The sequence below is a fragment of the Eulemur rufifrons genome, chromosome 24 (genome assembly GCF_041146395.1).
Source record: "Eulemur rufifrons isolate Redbay chromosome 24, OSU_ERuf_1, whole genome shotgun sequence".
NCBI lineage: Eukaryota > Metazoa > Chordata > Mammalia > Primates > Lemuridae > Eulemur > Eulemur rufifrons.
This window is the reverse complement of record NC_091006.1, coordinates 36,641,941-36,657,560: the sequence shown is the minus strand read 5'-3', so window position 1 is coordinate 36,657,560 and position 15,620 is coordinate 36,641,941. Positions and strand designations below refer to the sequence as shown.

The window sequence follows — 15,620 nt, the reverse complement described above, 5'->3', positions numbered from 1 at the left end:
CCAGGGGGGCAGCCCCCTTCTCGGACACTCACAGTGGAGGAGAATAGTTAAGGCTTACCGGAAGTCACGGTAAAGAATCCTACTGAGTAGTTGTTTAAAAAAGGTTTCCCAAGTATATTTATTGATTGTGGAACACTTTTTCCCATATACTGTTTACTAACATCCCACACAACTAATTTGGGGGAATGAAAATATTCCCGTGGGTTCTTTTAAATAACAAAACGTTAGCCAAAGCTAATAGGACACCATGTGGCAGGTCAAGCTAAGCTACGTCCACACGAGAGAATATTATCCAAGCTGTCAAAGATGCTGCTCACAGTTGTGTCAAACACACCGGAGCCCAGGCTGCTCTCTGCGTGGAAAGCCCTTCCTACACTCACGGCCCGGGTAACCGTAGCACCAAGAGACCTTTCCACACAATAGCTCGGGGGTCGAGTGCTCTCTCCTGTGTTAGCATCAGCATCTTTAGTGTCTTACACCCCGAGTATCTGCCGGCCTCCTCCACAGCACACGAGCTCCTCAGAATGGACCCTCCTTTTTAGCCTCTGATCCGCTGACACCCTGACACTCCATAAATCTCAGCTGGGTCGAACTGAATGGGGCTCTTATATGGGATAAATTATTAATTTCTGCGTAAAAATAGGGCAGAACATCCAGAAAACAACTAAGGAGAAGGGTGTTTCAGATAAACGCCAATATGTTTGCAATTACTCTCAGCAGCTTTTGATTACTCAGAGACAAACAGAATGCTTGGCTTGGGTTTTCCCAAACAAACAAACAAACAAACAGAAATTTTAGAAAACATGCAAATTGGATACCAGCTTGCAGTGCTTATGTGCATCTTTCCCTTGGATATTTCTGGGGGTTGGCCAGGGGCTGAACGGGAGGTCAGTCTGTGCGACTCGGAACCAACATCCAATCTGGCTGCATCATGCAAGAAACAACCTCTGCATCTCTGCCCTCTGGCGCAATGAGTAATGAGAAAATAAATGACTAAAAAAGATGTAGGGGGAAAAGGAGGATTAGCTAGTTGGGACCTGGATCAATCAGAAGTTAAGTTTTTCCAAAAATAGTAAAATTTGAGTATAGCTATCAATGCACACTGAGAACGGAACAGGCAAAAGAAAATAGTCTAAAAAAGCGCTGAGAGCACTAGAAAATGTGTGGTTCTGAAACATCATTTTCTAGGAATATGGTTCCCAGAATAGTAAAAATAATTAAGAACAGAATTTGTTTTGTTTTAATCTCCTGTATTGTGCTATTTAAGAAACTTAAAAGTAACAGAAAAATGAGGATAGTATTAGTAACAGAATATTTTTTATTAGGAGAAACAATTTAAAAATGTTATGTTACTGCATACATTGTATAAGACGGGGCACATAATCTCAGTGATCAATGTTTTCACTTGTTATGTCATTCTTATAGGTCTTTATAATTTTGTGATGAGACAGTGTCTCCTTCTATTGCCCCGGCTGGAGTGCAGTGGTGTCACCATAGCTCACTGCAACCTTAACTCCTGGGCTCAAGTGATCCTCCTGCCTCAGCCTCCCGAGTAGCTGGCCCCAGATGCACAGGCCACCAGGCCCAGCAAGTTTTTCTATTTTTTGTAGAGACGGGGTCTCACTATGGTGCTCAGGCTGGTCTCGAACTCCTGACCTCAAGAGATCAGCCTCCCAAAGTGCCAGGATTACAGGTGTGAGCCAGCACGTCCTGCCTAATCTTTTAAAAAACCATCTCACAAAGTATCAATAGTTTGATTACTAGTAATTCAGTCTATAAAACACAATGACCTATATTTCAAAGCTACAGAAAATGATTTTTAGAAAACTCAAAACTTCAAAAAGCACTTAGCTACAGAAAAGCATACAAAAGCCGATACATGGGTTATATAGAGAAATGCTTGACTTCCATGGCTGAGACTTTTAGGTGCTCCCCAACCTATTCCTTTTCCCCCATTTTCCTTAGATGGAATCACCTGGATCCTTGGCCGGACACCTTTTCCTGCAGCTTGAAGACTACGTTCTTCGGGCTTTCTTGTTGCAGCTAGTTGTGGCCTCGTGATTAGCTTTTGGCCAATGAGATGTAAGTAAAAATGCAGTGGCCATACATACCTAGGAAGGAGCCTGAAATAGAAAGGGCTGATCTTTCTTCCTCCTCCCGTTGACTGGCATGTTGGTGAAATGGCTGGAGCTTAGGCAGCCGTTTTAGGCTGTGAGGACGTACACCAGGGTTGGCCGTGATGGCTGCGCTGCTGCCACCCCAGTCCGACACTGCCTGCCTCCCACTTGACTTCTTTCACGTAGGAGAGAAATAAGTCCCAATCTTGTTTAATCCACAGTTAAAAACCACTAAAAAAATACCATAAAATAACCTGCTTTGGATGAAACACGGTAGGGAACTTAATCGTTAACTTAGAACAGGGCAGCTTCAGACCACCACTGCCGGTCCCCTCATGTTAACATGGGATGGAAAACAAGGATGATGTCCAGTTACGACCTCTGTTGAAACCGATGGCACATGGTCACTTATAATTTCTTTTATGAGTATTTCTGACAGGATGCCTGGCCTGTCATTGAGACAGAAGCTACAGTGGCTCGGGGGCTGGCACGCTGGGCTGGAGGGTGGCCTGTCCCCTGTCCCCTGCCACCTCGCCGACCCGGCTCCCAGTGCTTTCTCCAGCCACGCCGGCCTTTCCCTTGACTGCAGAGGCTCATTCCTGCCCCACGGCGCAGGCACCTGCTGTTCTTGAGCCTGAAAAGCTCTTCTTCACAGGCAGACGTCCCCGAGTCATTTGAGCTTCATCCCAACTTCAAAAGGATCTTCCCAGAGAACCCGTTATCGTCCTGTCCCATCATGTCACCTTGCGTTCTTCCTGTCACTTCGCGCTTTGTGAAACTGTCTTTACTCATTCATCATTTAGCCATCTGTCAGCTGGTTTAGTGACTTTCTCCCTCTCGTTCCCTCGTCCCCTCAATCTGCACTGCAGCGGGCATCCTGCCTAACTAACCTGGTCACTGGGAACAGTGCCTGGCACGGATGAAGCCCTCAACACTCATTCATTCCTGGAATGAACGAAGGCAAGAGTGAACTGACGCTGGAGCTGATGGTCCAAGAGCAGGACTCGTCCGGCCTCCGCGCCCTGCTCACCGAGACAGCATCTGGGCACAGCGCGCCCGCTCCCGTCTACGACGTCAAGGCCCATCAACAGCAGTGAGGCCCCTCGGGGCAAAGAGCGGCTCCACCCATCTCGACGTCCTCCAGAGCCAAACGCAGAGCCTGGCGCACGCGACGCCCAGCACACACGTGCTGTACCCGGTAGGAAAAAGCGCTGCGTCTCCAGAAAGCAACGCCGTCCTTAACGACTCTGTGAGAGCTCTAGCCGCGGTGTCTGCAAACGCTCTCACCCCCGACTGCGTCTGCCACACCCCTGCCTCGGTCTCCCTCACCCCTGCCTCGCTCTCCCTCTCCGCATTTCTGTGTGTGCTGCTTACAACTGGGCTTGGGAGTGGCCGCTGGCCAGCTGCTCGCAGAGCTGTGAGGTCTGCCTGTCACCTGCACTGTCCGGGGCACGAGGACCGTGACCAATGGTGTGTTTTACTGGCTGGGCTCACGGTCGCTGGCTCATTAAGAACATCTGACAGTTTTGGGCAGTTGTTCCCTCCAGGCTACTCGGCCAAGCACAGCGACCTCGATGACGCTCCCTCGTGTGGTGACACCGCCCCACCCCGCCCGAGAGGGCTGCTCTGCTGGCCGACACAGTATCCCCGGCTACTCAGGCAATTAAAAGCTGATAGATGAATAAGGACTATTTTAACCAGGAAATTCCTCCTATGAAAAGTAATTTATTATGTCGGATAAGACGGGCAACAGCACAATTTGCGCAAATCATATCGCTAATGTAGTTTATTAATACCCTCTGCTGCCAGGGTGACACCAAAGGGTTCGACAAAGGTTCTTATTGTTTTTCAGAACGCCCTTACAAGCCTCCACCGAGAGATCTGAGGTTCTGTAAAACACATGCTCATTCCTTAACTTCAATTTCCTTCAGTAGTTTTATAGATCCCTCCGGCCGGGAGAGCAGAAACAGATGGGGCCGGGGGGGACGGGGCGAGAAATTTAAGTTCTGCCGATACTAAGCTTCTGGTATTAATCCTGATACGAAATGATCCTTGCTGTGCTTTTTTATTTTTTAATCTGCTTGACTAATCATATTGGCTCTAAAACATTTTCTTCTAGAAATTAAAAAAAATAGGCAGCCACGTCCTTTAGACGAGTCGGAAAAGCAGGCCAGCGTGTGTTTATATAACACGGAGCTTTCCCCCGGGGCCCTCCCTGCCCCATAAATTGTTGTGCTGGTGTGAAAAAACACAAGTCGGGTCTGAAAAAAAGTCCTCCTCCTAAATCACAACCGTATTTGTGAGAGGCGAGGAAGACAGCGACATATTTAGCGAGGAAGACAGTGACATATTTAAAGTCACAGCCAGGTTCGTCACACGGTTTTCTCTTTATTTTCTTTCCCCAGGTCATTTCTGATCGGTGTGTTTTCCAATCGTCTACTTTCATATGACCCATTCCGCCATGTCAGAATAATGTCTTTCTGGACAGCTAAATATTTCAGTCACTGGCAGTACCGGGATACTTGCTAATCATCATCAGTTGAGTCACTATTACGGGCGGCGCCGTGGAACAGCTGTGATGGAAACGAAGTGCGGAGCTACAGGAAGGAATGTCCCCCACATGGGAGCCCCCTGCCCACCAACCGACAACAGCCAGCTCTCGGCTGGGCAGGGCGAGCTGGCGTCCGCACCAAACCCGGAGATGTCAGGGAAACAGCTTTCTGGTGACTTCGGGCACGCAGGAGGAGCTGCAGCAGGGGGTGGGGTGGGAAGCTCCTCAATGGCATGTAAAGACCCCCTGGTCAGTGACAAGGGCAGGTAAGGACAGCTGAAGATGGAAATGTCCCACGCAGATGACGACCGGTTAGTTCACCAACCAGATGGAAGGAAGTGCTTTGATCGCCGGCCCTGAAGCTAAAAGGGCTTTAAACCTTTAAAGTTGATGAGGCCAGGAGAGAAGCCACCCTGGAGGGGAAAGAAGCAATGAAAGAAGAAATGGAAAAGGAACAGACAGCAGTGTGTGCGTGGGTTGCAGGGACAGACTCGGGCTGGGCTCAAACTGCAGCTCAGACGCTTAGGAGCTGTGTGGCCTTGACAAAGTGAAGTAACCACTCTGTGTCTGTGACATGTCTGACAGGACCCACCCGACAGCGTGGCTTGAACATGAAATGAGCGAACCCACGCAAAGTGCTTCCGTCAGCGCCTGTCACCGCTGAGTGGCAGCCACACACCCTCTGATGACGCGGGATGCGGGGTTTCTAGATCATCGTTTTTCTTAATGAGATGGGTATTATTTACACCAATATTGCTGTGAACAAGAGGCAAGAAGCTGGGATCTGAAGTGAGATGGAATTTCTGTAAATGGGGTTGAGGGAGTTAGGCAGGTGTTGCAAAGTGGGAATTAAAAAATCTGGGCATTTTTAAGAAAGAGACAGGAGCACTTTTACATCTGGGTAACTTATGGGAATTCTCTAGGGCCCTGGGTAAGCTGGGAAGTAGCAGATCAACTGGACCTAAGGACGACGGGTACGAGACAAAAGAGTTTCCACTTGAGAGTAAAAAACAGCACAGCGATGGACTCCTACGAGAAGGGATTGAATTCTTCAAAATTTTAGAGGAAACCAGTGGGATTTGGAAAGAAAGACCTGGGTCTTTGGCAATTTCTTTGCTTACCACAAAGGTTAGCAACACGGATTTAACTGCAACAAGGAGCACCTGGCATCAAACCCCGTACCTGGAGAACACAGTAGGTGCCTAATAAAGGTTGACTTCCTTTCGTCATGTTGAGAGAAATGGCTCTGTCTTTAGACGGGGGCTAAAAGGATGAACTAAGAGTATAAATTGGAAATGACTGTAAAATCCTGCTCTCCGTGTGAATCTACATCAGGCTGAAAATAGAGGCATGAGACCTGTACCCGTAAGGTGTCTCATCTGTATAATTTGCACCCTGAGATGCTGTTAACTAGGGTAAAATGGTCTGTGCCCTTTCAACATTTAAAATGTTCCTCCAGAGAGAACACAGTGAAGAGAATACAAGAGAGTCTCAATCTCAGGAGCTGGAAGGCGACCACGGAGGTGGCTCAGAACCTTCCGGAACCAGCACCGAGCAGGACAGGGCTGCTCTCGGCAGTCTGTCTACTCCACTCCACCTGCACCATCCCGGAGACCCTCGTTAAGCTTTCAGGCAAACAAAACATACTTGCATACATAGTTACGTCATTTTGGAAGGAACGGCTGCCAATCAACACAGGAAAGGAGTGGGGTCCTACAGGTGTGGTCTTTGGATTAGACACTAATGACCCTGCTAGTGGCTGTGACAGAAAGGGACCTGCACGCCACGTGGAATCCTGCAGAACAGCGCCAAGGAACGGGGGCTATGCTGGGTTGTGTTTCATGGTGCGGATTGAATCAAAGGTGCTAGGTCAGCTGATGCCAATATTGACACTTACAATTATATATTGTATATATATATAATACAATTATATATTACTATATACATAGTGTATATATCTACTATGTGCATAGTATATATATACTATATATAAATGTAATATTATATGATATATAATAATATATGTAATACACAATATATTGCAATACTATATTGCTGTGAAAGTTAACAGATGAATAAATGGCCAATTTTGCATATATACATGTAGATACTAGCCCATAAATGAATTTTTCACATATATATGCATGCGTGTATATACATATGCATTTGGCTATACTCTTGAAGGAGATACAGAATTTTAAGATATAGAAGTTTAAGTCTAGAAAAGTGTGAACCTAAGAATAGTTACTTCTTTCTGAAATAAGCTGGGTTGTAATGGAACTAGTGACTCTATACCTATAATAAAGATGTTAAAAACCGAATGTAGCTACCATGTGTTTTAGGGCCTGTTCCTCCAGTGCCCAAGAAACAGTTAAACGAAGATGATCTTCCCTTGAGCGTGTGCCTGGCATTCTTGCTGCGGCCTTATTATGAAGTTGCTATGAGGCTCAATGACACAAACACACCCACCAAAACGCTTTGCAAGCACTACATTTAAAGTATTATTCCCTTTTTTTTTTTTGAATAATGAAACAGACTTACATTTGGACAAGCTAGTGAAGTCTACAGCCGAATTAATCCACTCTTCATATTTTCAATGGAGAACCAGCTATTTAAACACTTATTCAAAGTAGCCGTAGCAATAAAACAACAACAAAAAGAACCCGTGTTAGCGCTTCCCACCGTCTGTGACGTGGACAGGAACGTGCTGGAGAACCGACATTCGTCTCACTTTGAATCAAACACAGCATCACCACAAGTCTCAAGAGAAGATATTAAGTTTTGTGTCTGGGTAATACTGGGAATTCTACAGGTAATAGCAGAATCCTATGTGGCTGGCAAAAAGCCAGTCAACCTTCACACTTGTCCTGGAAGCAGGTGGTCACCAACTCAGTTCTTGTCATCCAATCTATCGGCCACAGTTGCTTAAACTATCTGGGTCTGAGAAATCTTGTATTATTTACTTTGAAAATAAAATAAACATTAAGAAATGACATAAAACGAGGCAAAGACATATGCCTAATGAAAAACATATTAAATTAGCAGTGACCTCAGGAAAAAGCAGGTCCAATCAGAGCACATCAAATCAAAACAAAGAATGGAACTGGATTTTCCAAACGGCATCATACATTCATCGATTTTATTTCTTTCAGAAAAAGAAGGACTCAGAGACCAAGGTACAGAGGAGATGCTGAAATTCACAGCTTTCTCTCTTTTCTTAAAATATATGCTGTAAATTTAGTACATGTTTCAAAAGAAGCCTTCATGTTTATTAGAAGGAAGTACATGCTCCTTGATACGTCTGGTTTTGCTATAATAGCAGATGATGCCTCTCTCTAATAAATTTAACCGAAAATTTTTTTAAATGTGTCTGCATTGTGCTAATTTATAAAAAGCAGGATGCCGTCAGATAAAATTTCATGAAAACGATCTATAAACCAGACTGTCAAAAGTGAAAGGTACTCAGGCAGGACTTAGGGACCACAGCCACACGGAAACCGCTGGAAAGCGGCCCTGGGACTGTGGGAGAACAAGGCACTGCACCCGGGCTCACGTTACCTTGATTTGCTAGTTACTGTGAGGTCACAGGAAATCCTGAAATGTTTTCCACATTTTCTTTTATACATTTTATGTCAAATTTCCTGCAATTGAAATCATAAACCCTCCTCCTGCTGGAATCTCTTCTGAAGGAAGGGAGATCTCTGACACTCGCTGTGAACACCTAATAACTCAGTCCCTACCCGTGCAACAAGAAATTGACAGACAGGATCGAAAACGGGCTGTGATAAGGCTGAAATGTCAGCTGCCCTAATTCTTTCAAAATGAAAACCGAACTGCTATCGTTGAGACAACGCAAAAAATGCACTCTATCTACTGACAGCAAACTTTTCTTTAGACTAAGAGGTAACAGAAGAAACAACAGCCTGTCCTGAAGACAGAAACTCATCATTGCCCCAAATCTCTTATCCAAAATGTATTTGTGAATTTACGGGGTTGAATTTAAAAACAGCATCTTCTCTCTAGACATTCTTAACGAGATTCGAGCTCCTGATAACCATATTTTATTGTTCTGGCTACGTTTAGGGAAGGATACGTCAGATTCCAGTAAAGTGTTCAAGTTTAAAATATTCTCTCAAGACTTGTTACTCATAACTGTGGAATTTAAACGGTCAAATATTATTTTTATATAAATCAGCAAGATGGAAAATCATGTCAAACGATTAAAGTTCATTAACGAGTACCAATTTTTAAGGTTTTGTTGGACTGTGAGTTATTAGCGCACATTACCTCTCCCGACATGTCAGGGGCCATCGGAACCGCAGGCCACAGGGACGAGTAGATTCCAAAAAACACCACCCAGAGCGCGATGCTGCCCCATATGGCTATGTGGCTGAACTGCGGAGCGGGAAAGACAAGTCAGGCAAACTGAGCACACAAACACGGACGAAACCTTCACAGATGCTCTTATTAGCTTTTTATCACAGCCATAAAAATATTATCTATGGGCATTTCTACATAACTGTGTGTGTGTTTGTTTTTTTTAATTGGATCTTTCATTAAGTGCTAATCTCTTCTACAAAAGTTACGAAACGATGTTTGCGGTATTGGAATTTAGAACTCATAGTTCTTCCTCTACACCTTTGGGGGTTTTCTCCTTTTCCTCTTATCTTTTTTACCCCCTGCCGTCTTTAAGCCTCCCTTATTTTGCTCTGTGTGCTCCTGCTGAAAGACGTTAGCCGCCTGTGAGAATATCATCCGTACGCCAACGACTGTCAGATCCAAATTTCTTGTGCCAATCTTTCTTTTGAGCATACAACTTGAATTTCTTTTTGTTTAATGGGTCTCTACCTGGGTGTAGACCTACTGCAAACAACAAAAAAAGAGTATCTAAAATGGAACTTGTTTTATCCAGGTTGTGCATTTATAGAAGTCTGAGGACAAATCTTTCATTAATAGTATCGGTCTTCAGAATAATTTTCCGATGGGTGTTCTGCAGAATGCCAGTCTGTGACGCCTCTAGGAAAAGATCTGCAGTCAAATAAGTTTGCGGAGTCTCCCCGCTTCCTGGGATACTCACATTAGTCAATAATATATTAAGCGCTCCGAGAAGTCTTGTGGGAACAAGTTTAACTTTGACTCAGTGTTTCCCGACTAAAACTCCTAGCTCACCCCCATCACTCCGACACCCCATAATTAACAACAACCTGCAAACTAGGATAAAGGGACACACTAAATTAGAGTGAAAAATAACCAAAAACCCGGAGCGAATGCGTAAGGACACGTGACATTGCCCGGCTGTCCGGAGAGATGCTCTTACCCATGTCCAGTATGACGTCTCCAGTCCGGCTTTCAGACACACGGTGATCACCACGAACTGAAACAGAGGGGAAAACGCCACTTGATTCCATAAACACGATAGTTCATCGAACGACTGAAAGTGGGATTTAGGAAGAATGGATAACTCTGAATTAAACCCTGGGACTCCGAGATCATTTTCTGCTGGCTTGTCATCCAGCAAGCCAGGACGCAGGTGAGCGAGCTGAGCAGCCACAGCAGGGCCGAGACAGACCAGCTCTGCGCTCGTGATGTTCGGGTAAAGGGGACAGTTGGGCTCTCTCAGCAGGGTATCTGATGGCAATTTAGGGTTAATATCTGTAGAAATAAAACTCTTATTAAAGTATAAATATTAATTTAAGGTATATAAAACGTTCTAAAATAAAGAGATTTAGTTTGACATGAAATTTAAGAAAAACGCCCTTTTGAGACCTGGGTGCTTCCAGGTGTCTCTGGGAGACATCCACGATATAGACTCTGATTTATTTTCATCTACTCTGTTAAGTATCTCCTGATTTCTGTTTTTCCACTGGTGCTGTATGAGGACAGGCCACCAGTCTCCTCGAAGATATTTTTGCTTTTCTTTGGCTACTTCCAGGGGGCTGATGTCGACAGAAAGGAGACCCCCGGATTTGCCAAAACCTTAATCCCTCTGATACTTAGTCGTCTTAACTTCCTATCATTCAGTTATTTAAACACCTGCTATGGAAACACCGTATTGCAATTTTTCCATCCACTGGGTGTGCCCCTCGGAGAGCCTGGCATCTAGAACAGCTGCCTTCTCCATGTGGTGGCTGAGGGGTGGCCATGACCAGAGAGGGCAGAGCCTGGGTCGGAGAGCTCAGCATTGAAGCTTGGAGTAAACTTTTGTCAGATACCAATTGTGCGCCCTCATGCACGAGCATGCGAGTGGTCTTTTAAGGGAAAAGGGTTTAAAAACGTGTTTCAGCTCTTTAACGGCAGTGAGGAGAGCTGGGACCCTCTGTGTCTGGTCCACAGTGCTTGGCGTGGTGACCCACAGTGGTCCTGAGCCATGCATGGGTTAAACGTGCCCAAAGCCTGGAGATTTCCATCTCACTTTAGTTATCACAAACTCCAGAATAATTACTGGTTACACACCCAAGAATACTTCAATGATATTTGCCGTAAATTCAGGAAAGCAAGAAAATATATAACAATGGTGGTCATGTAAAATTGAGCAAAAAGTGAAAGTGAAGAAAAAAATATCCAAGGTAGTAAGAGTAAAGAGAAAATATTGAAAACAATGGCAATTGAAGCCCTTTAAAGTTGGTGAACCTAAATGACATTTTAAAAGCCTAATATAAACATCTCCTAAGAGTCAAAACATAGTTATTTCATCTTTAAAGGGAACTGTAAACAACTCTTACATCCAGAAATGCATACATTTAAATTTTAAAATAAAGTAAGCACAGATGAAAGGCTCTGATTTTATATGCAAAGGAGGCAAAAGTCCTGCACTCACAGTGTAAACAAAGTTCCCCAGCAGCAGATAATCCGAGGTTTTCCCGTTTCCAAACACAGTACCTGCGGGAAAAGAAGAGAGGCCTGTTAGAAAGGAAAACGAATCCACAGGTCTACTTTGCCTGGCTCTTTCACCCACGGTGACTCTATAACCTCAGGAGGGAAACTGGCTCAGCTCCCAACTCAAACAGTCCACCATTCCTCGAGACGATCGCCGCACCTTGGCGCGCAGAAGTGCTTCAAGGCCACGTCCCAGTTTGCCACACAGAATAGTACGATGTGTACCGAGTTTCAAGACTCAATAAACACGTTGGTGTCTTCAAGCACACGAAGCGAAGCCGGTGCACGGCCGTGAAGAACAGAACTACGGGCCCCACTGTCCGTGTTACGGCACCAGCAGCTGGACCCACCCCTGCTTTTGCACCAGCAGTGAAAAAGACAAATAATGTTTTAATACTATTAAAAAAAAATTTTAAGCTTTGAAATTTTGACCTCATCGTCCCCAAAAAGGTCCTGGGTATTCCCAGGAGTCTACAGACTACTCTTTGAGGATTGCTAAGGCAAGGGAATAAATGAGTATTTGTTAGAGCTACATATTATGTTTCATGTTTATTGTTCTTCTGTATCCCCAGCTTTTCAAAAACTATAAAACAAAACAACCTCCCCAACCCCTCCTTATTTAAAAATGAAAAATAAGGCAAAACAACTACAAACCCCTCAACGTCAGACCTGTAAAACACAGTTCACGACACACGTCCTTCATCCGTTAACAGAAGAAAGCGAGTGCTGGCTGGACCCGGCCTCCACAGGCGGCATGGACCGCCTTAGCTGGAGGTGGGTGGTCAGGCATCTTCCCAGAAAGGTGCAAGGAGAGATCTAGAGTCTGCTCTCCAGAAGAGGAAATTACTCAGAAATTCCTTTCAAACTCTGTCATTGCTGTTTTGGATTCTATTCGGTTTGAGCTATTTTTGGTATTCGTTTTTTTTTTTTTCTTAGAATGTTGAACCAGCAGTTTAATAGATGCACATGGCTTGTCTTTCATACCTATACTGATTTTACATTTTGAAAATGAACTTTACCTGGGAAATGTGTCTACGGTCAGTGCATCCTGAATGGTACCCTGGGGTTCAATCTGCCATTGCTCCAAGAAGTGGGAATGATCCAATTGTCCACCAATGGATGAATGGATAAAAAAATGTGGTCTATCTGTACCGTGAAACATTATTCAGCCATAAAAAGAAATGAAGTAATGATTCATGCTGCAATATGGATGAACGTATTATATAATTCCATTCATATGAAATGTCCAGAATAGGTAAATCCACAGAGACAGAAAAATTAATGGTTGCCAGGGGCTGGGTGGAGGATGGGGAGAGACAGAGAGTGATTGCTAATGGGGACAGGGTTTCTTTATGGGATGATAAACACGTTCTGGCATTAGATAGTGGTGATATTGGCGCAATTCTGTGAATATACTAGAAACCACTGAATTGTACACTTTAAAAGGGTAAATTAACCACTCCACTTTCTCCCCCAACTTCTTGCTACCCTTTCCAGCCTCGGGGAACCATCATTCTACTTTCTGTCTCCACGAGATCAATTGTTTTTAATATTTAGCTCCCACATGTGAGTGAGAACATGTGATTGGTCCTTCTGTGCTTGGCTTATTTCACTTCACATGATGTTCTCCAGTCCCATCCATGTCGTTGCAAATGACAGGATTTCATTCTTTTTTGTGGCTACATAATATTCCACTGTGTGTATGCACCACCATTTCTTTATTCATTCATCTGTTGATGGACACTTAGGTTGATACCATATCCTGGCTATTGCGAATAGTGCTGCAATAAACATGGGAGACAGATGTCTTTTCAAGACACCGAATTCCCCTCTTTGGGGTATACACCCAGCAGTGGGATGGCTGGGTCACACGGTAGTTCTAGTTTTAGTTTTTTGAGGAGCCTCCATACTGTTCCCCATAGTGGTTGCACTAACTTATTATACATGGGTCGCTCTTTTGGATGGGGTGATCTGGGAGGGCCTCTCCAAGCACAGATCTGACGTGGGGTGGGGTGGGGTGGGGTGGGGGGGCAGAGCCAGCTCAAACATCTGGTGGAGAATGGGGAACAGGGCGGAGGTGGAGGATTTTGTTCTAAATGTGATAAGCTTTGTGGGTTTCTGCGGAGGGAGCACCTGGTCTGGTGTGTGTTTTACCAGGATCGCTTGGTTCCCTGTGGAGAGGAGGGGGCAGGTGGGCAGGGGCAGCCAGGAGCTCTTAGTAGGAACGGCCTGTCCTTATAAGGGACTGACGACTCCTGGGGCGGAGCACGTGTTGTATTTTTCATTACTGCAGTTTTGAGACACCGAATGGCTGGCCTCCTCCCCGGGACCTCAGGCGAGGTCCGCTCAGGGACAGAGCAGCACCAGCCGAAGAATCACAAGGACCTCTGTTCTAAAGCGGCTATTTCATCATTTTTATGTGCGTAGGAAACACGCCATGATCCTATCTCTCCAAACGGACAGCGTAAAATCATTCCCCCAAAATGAGCAGAGAAAGAGCTGACACTTCAAGATGAACATAAAAACACATTAAAAACCTCATCCAAAACATTGGCTCAAGTGTACTTGAAAATACTAGCGTGTCTGATCAGGTTCAGTATAAAGAGCTTGATACAAGCCTCACAGGTACAATAAAATAGGCTACATAAAATATTAGCACTTATTGTCCTCAAACTATACATCAACAGGGGGAGAGAAAAAGCCCTAAAATTTAACTCTCTGCAAGTTTGGAAAATAGGAGAAGTAAAGAAGAAAGGCTTTGCATATATTAAATCACTTTGCTCCCAAAGGAATGATAAAAATCTTTAAAGTGTGTACAATTTTTGGATGCATGCATTTGAGGTTAAGGAAAATACCATAAAGTGAAACAGTGCTTTATTTTTTAACATATATTGACAATGGGATATTTTTCTAAAAAAGCAAAAAGTCATCTCTTAGCATTCATATCCTTTCTACTTACCATACTGAAGGGCTTTTAGTGGAAACCAAAACAGAATAACTGAGTGGAAGAGGCCATTTAAACAATGAACCCAGAAAACCTAAGGGAAAACAAAAATCCATGAGAACCATTTGCGATAAACTAGCTCTGTGAACTCTGACCTTTCTTTTTATCTATGAGCTAGATGCACAAAACGTGTTTCTGTTGGGCCACCACTGTGAATTAATAGAACTGACAGACACTTTCTGCCTCTTAGACTTTCATGGGTCATTTATTTATTTTTATGTTTCTCAAAATGTTTTTTCAGCTTCACTTGAATTTCTTCTACTTTTTAAAAATCAAACAGCAAAAGTTTAAATTTCTGCCTGAAAAAGAAAATAAAATTTAAAATAAGCGCAGATTCTGAAATTTCTTACATGGGACTATTTTCCTAATTCCACAAGAACTGACTTTTAAAAAGACTATAATTTGGGGAAATCCCTTTCTCTTCCCCATGTACAAATATAAACTTTTCAGTGCTAAAGATATAATGCTTTCTCCTATAGAGAGATACAAAGATACTGGCTACTATATAAAGATACATACTTGTTAGAGCGAGTATAACATTTAAATTTTATAACCATTAAAATAAACCATTGTGACTAAGACTGCATTTATTAAAGGCTTTCACAAATTTTTAACACTTGTTAATACCAAGTTTCAAATAATTATAACATCATTTAATAGCCACTACTTCCTATGTCTATTGTATGCGAAGAACAAGAGAGCAAGCATCTCTGGTAAGTCTTTGTAACATGGATGTGAAAGATTAAGTTATAGAAGGACTGTTTAGAATTCTTACGGCCTTCCCAACAGTTGTAGTTTTGTCATTTAAAAGTGCTTCTTGCAAACAAAACTTATGCTAAATAAAATTGGCATGCATTAGTAGTTTTAAGCTGTTCAAACAACAGAAATTAAGTTGCTTGCCTCCCCAAATTTTCCACTGTGATCTCAATTTCTTTTGTTAGTTCACCCAGCCACACTGGATCGTATGATCCAATTCACGCTCCGCTACATTACACATCTGAACTTGTGTTACTCATTAACCTTTGTCTCTTCTCCTCACTGTGTCATTACCACAAGTTTTTATTTGACAGAA

General features: G+C 43.7%; 1 protein-coding gene across 3 annotated transcripts in view; it reads right to left on the bottom strand.

Moving 5' to 3' along the window:
* Positions 1-15,620, bottom strand: part of ATP8A1 (ATPase phospholipid transporting 8A1) — a 190,259-nt gene that overhangs the window by 21,558 nt on the left and 153,081 nt on the right. For all 3 annotated transcript variants that reach the window (XM_069458057.1, XM_069458058.1, XM_069458059.1), the window contains 4 exons: positions 14,504-14,582; positions 11,486-11,547; positions 9,986-10,042; positions 8,956-9,063 (listed from right to left, as the gene is read on the bottom strand). In XM_069458057.1, coding sequence (XP_069314158.1) covers positions 8,956-9,063; positions 9,986-10,042; positions 11,486-11,547; positions 14,504-14,582 — 306 coding nt within the window. The remainder of the gene's footprint in view (positions 1-8,955; positions 9,064-9,985; positions 10,043-11,485; positions 11,548-14,503; positions 14,583-15,620) is intronic.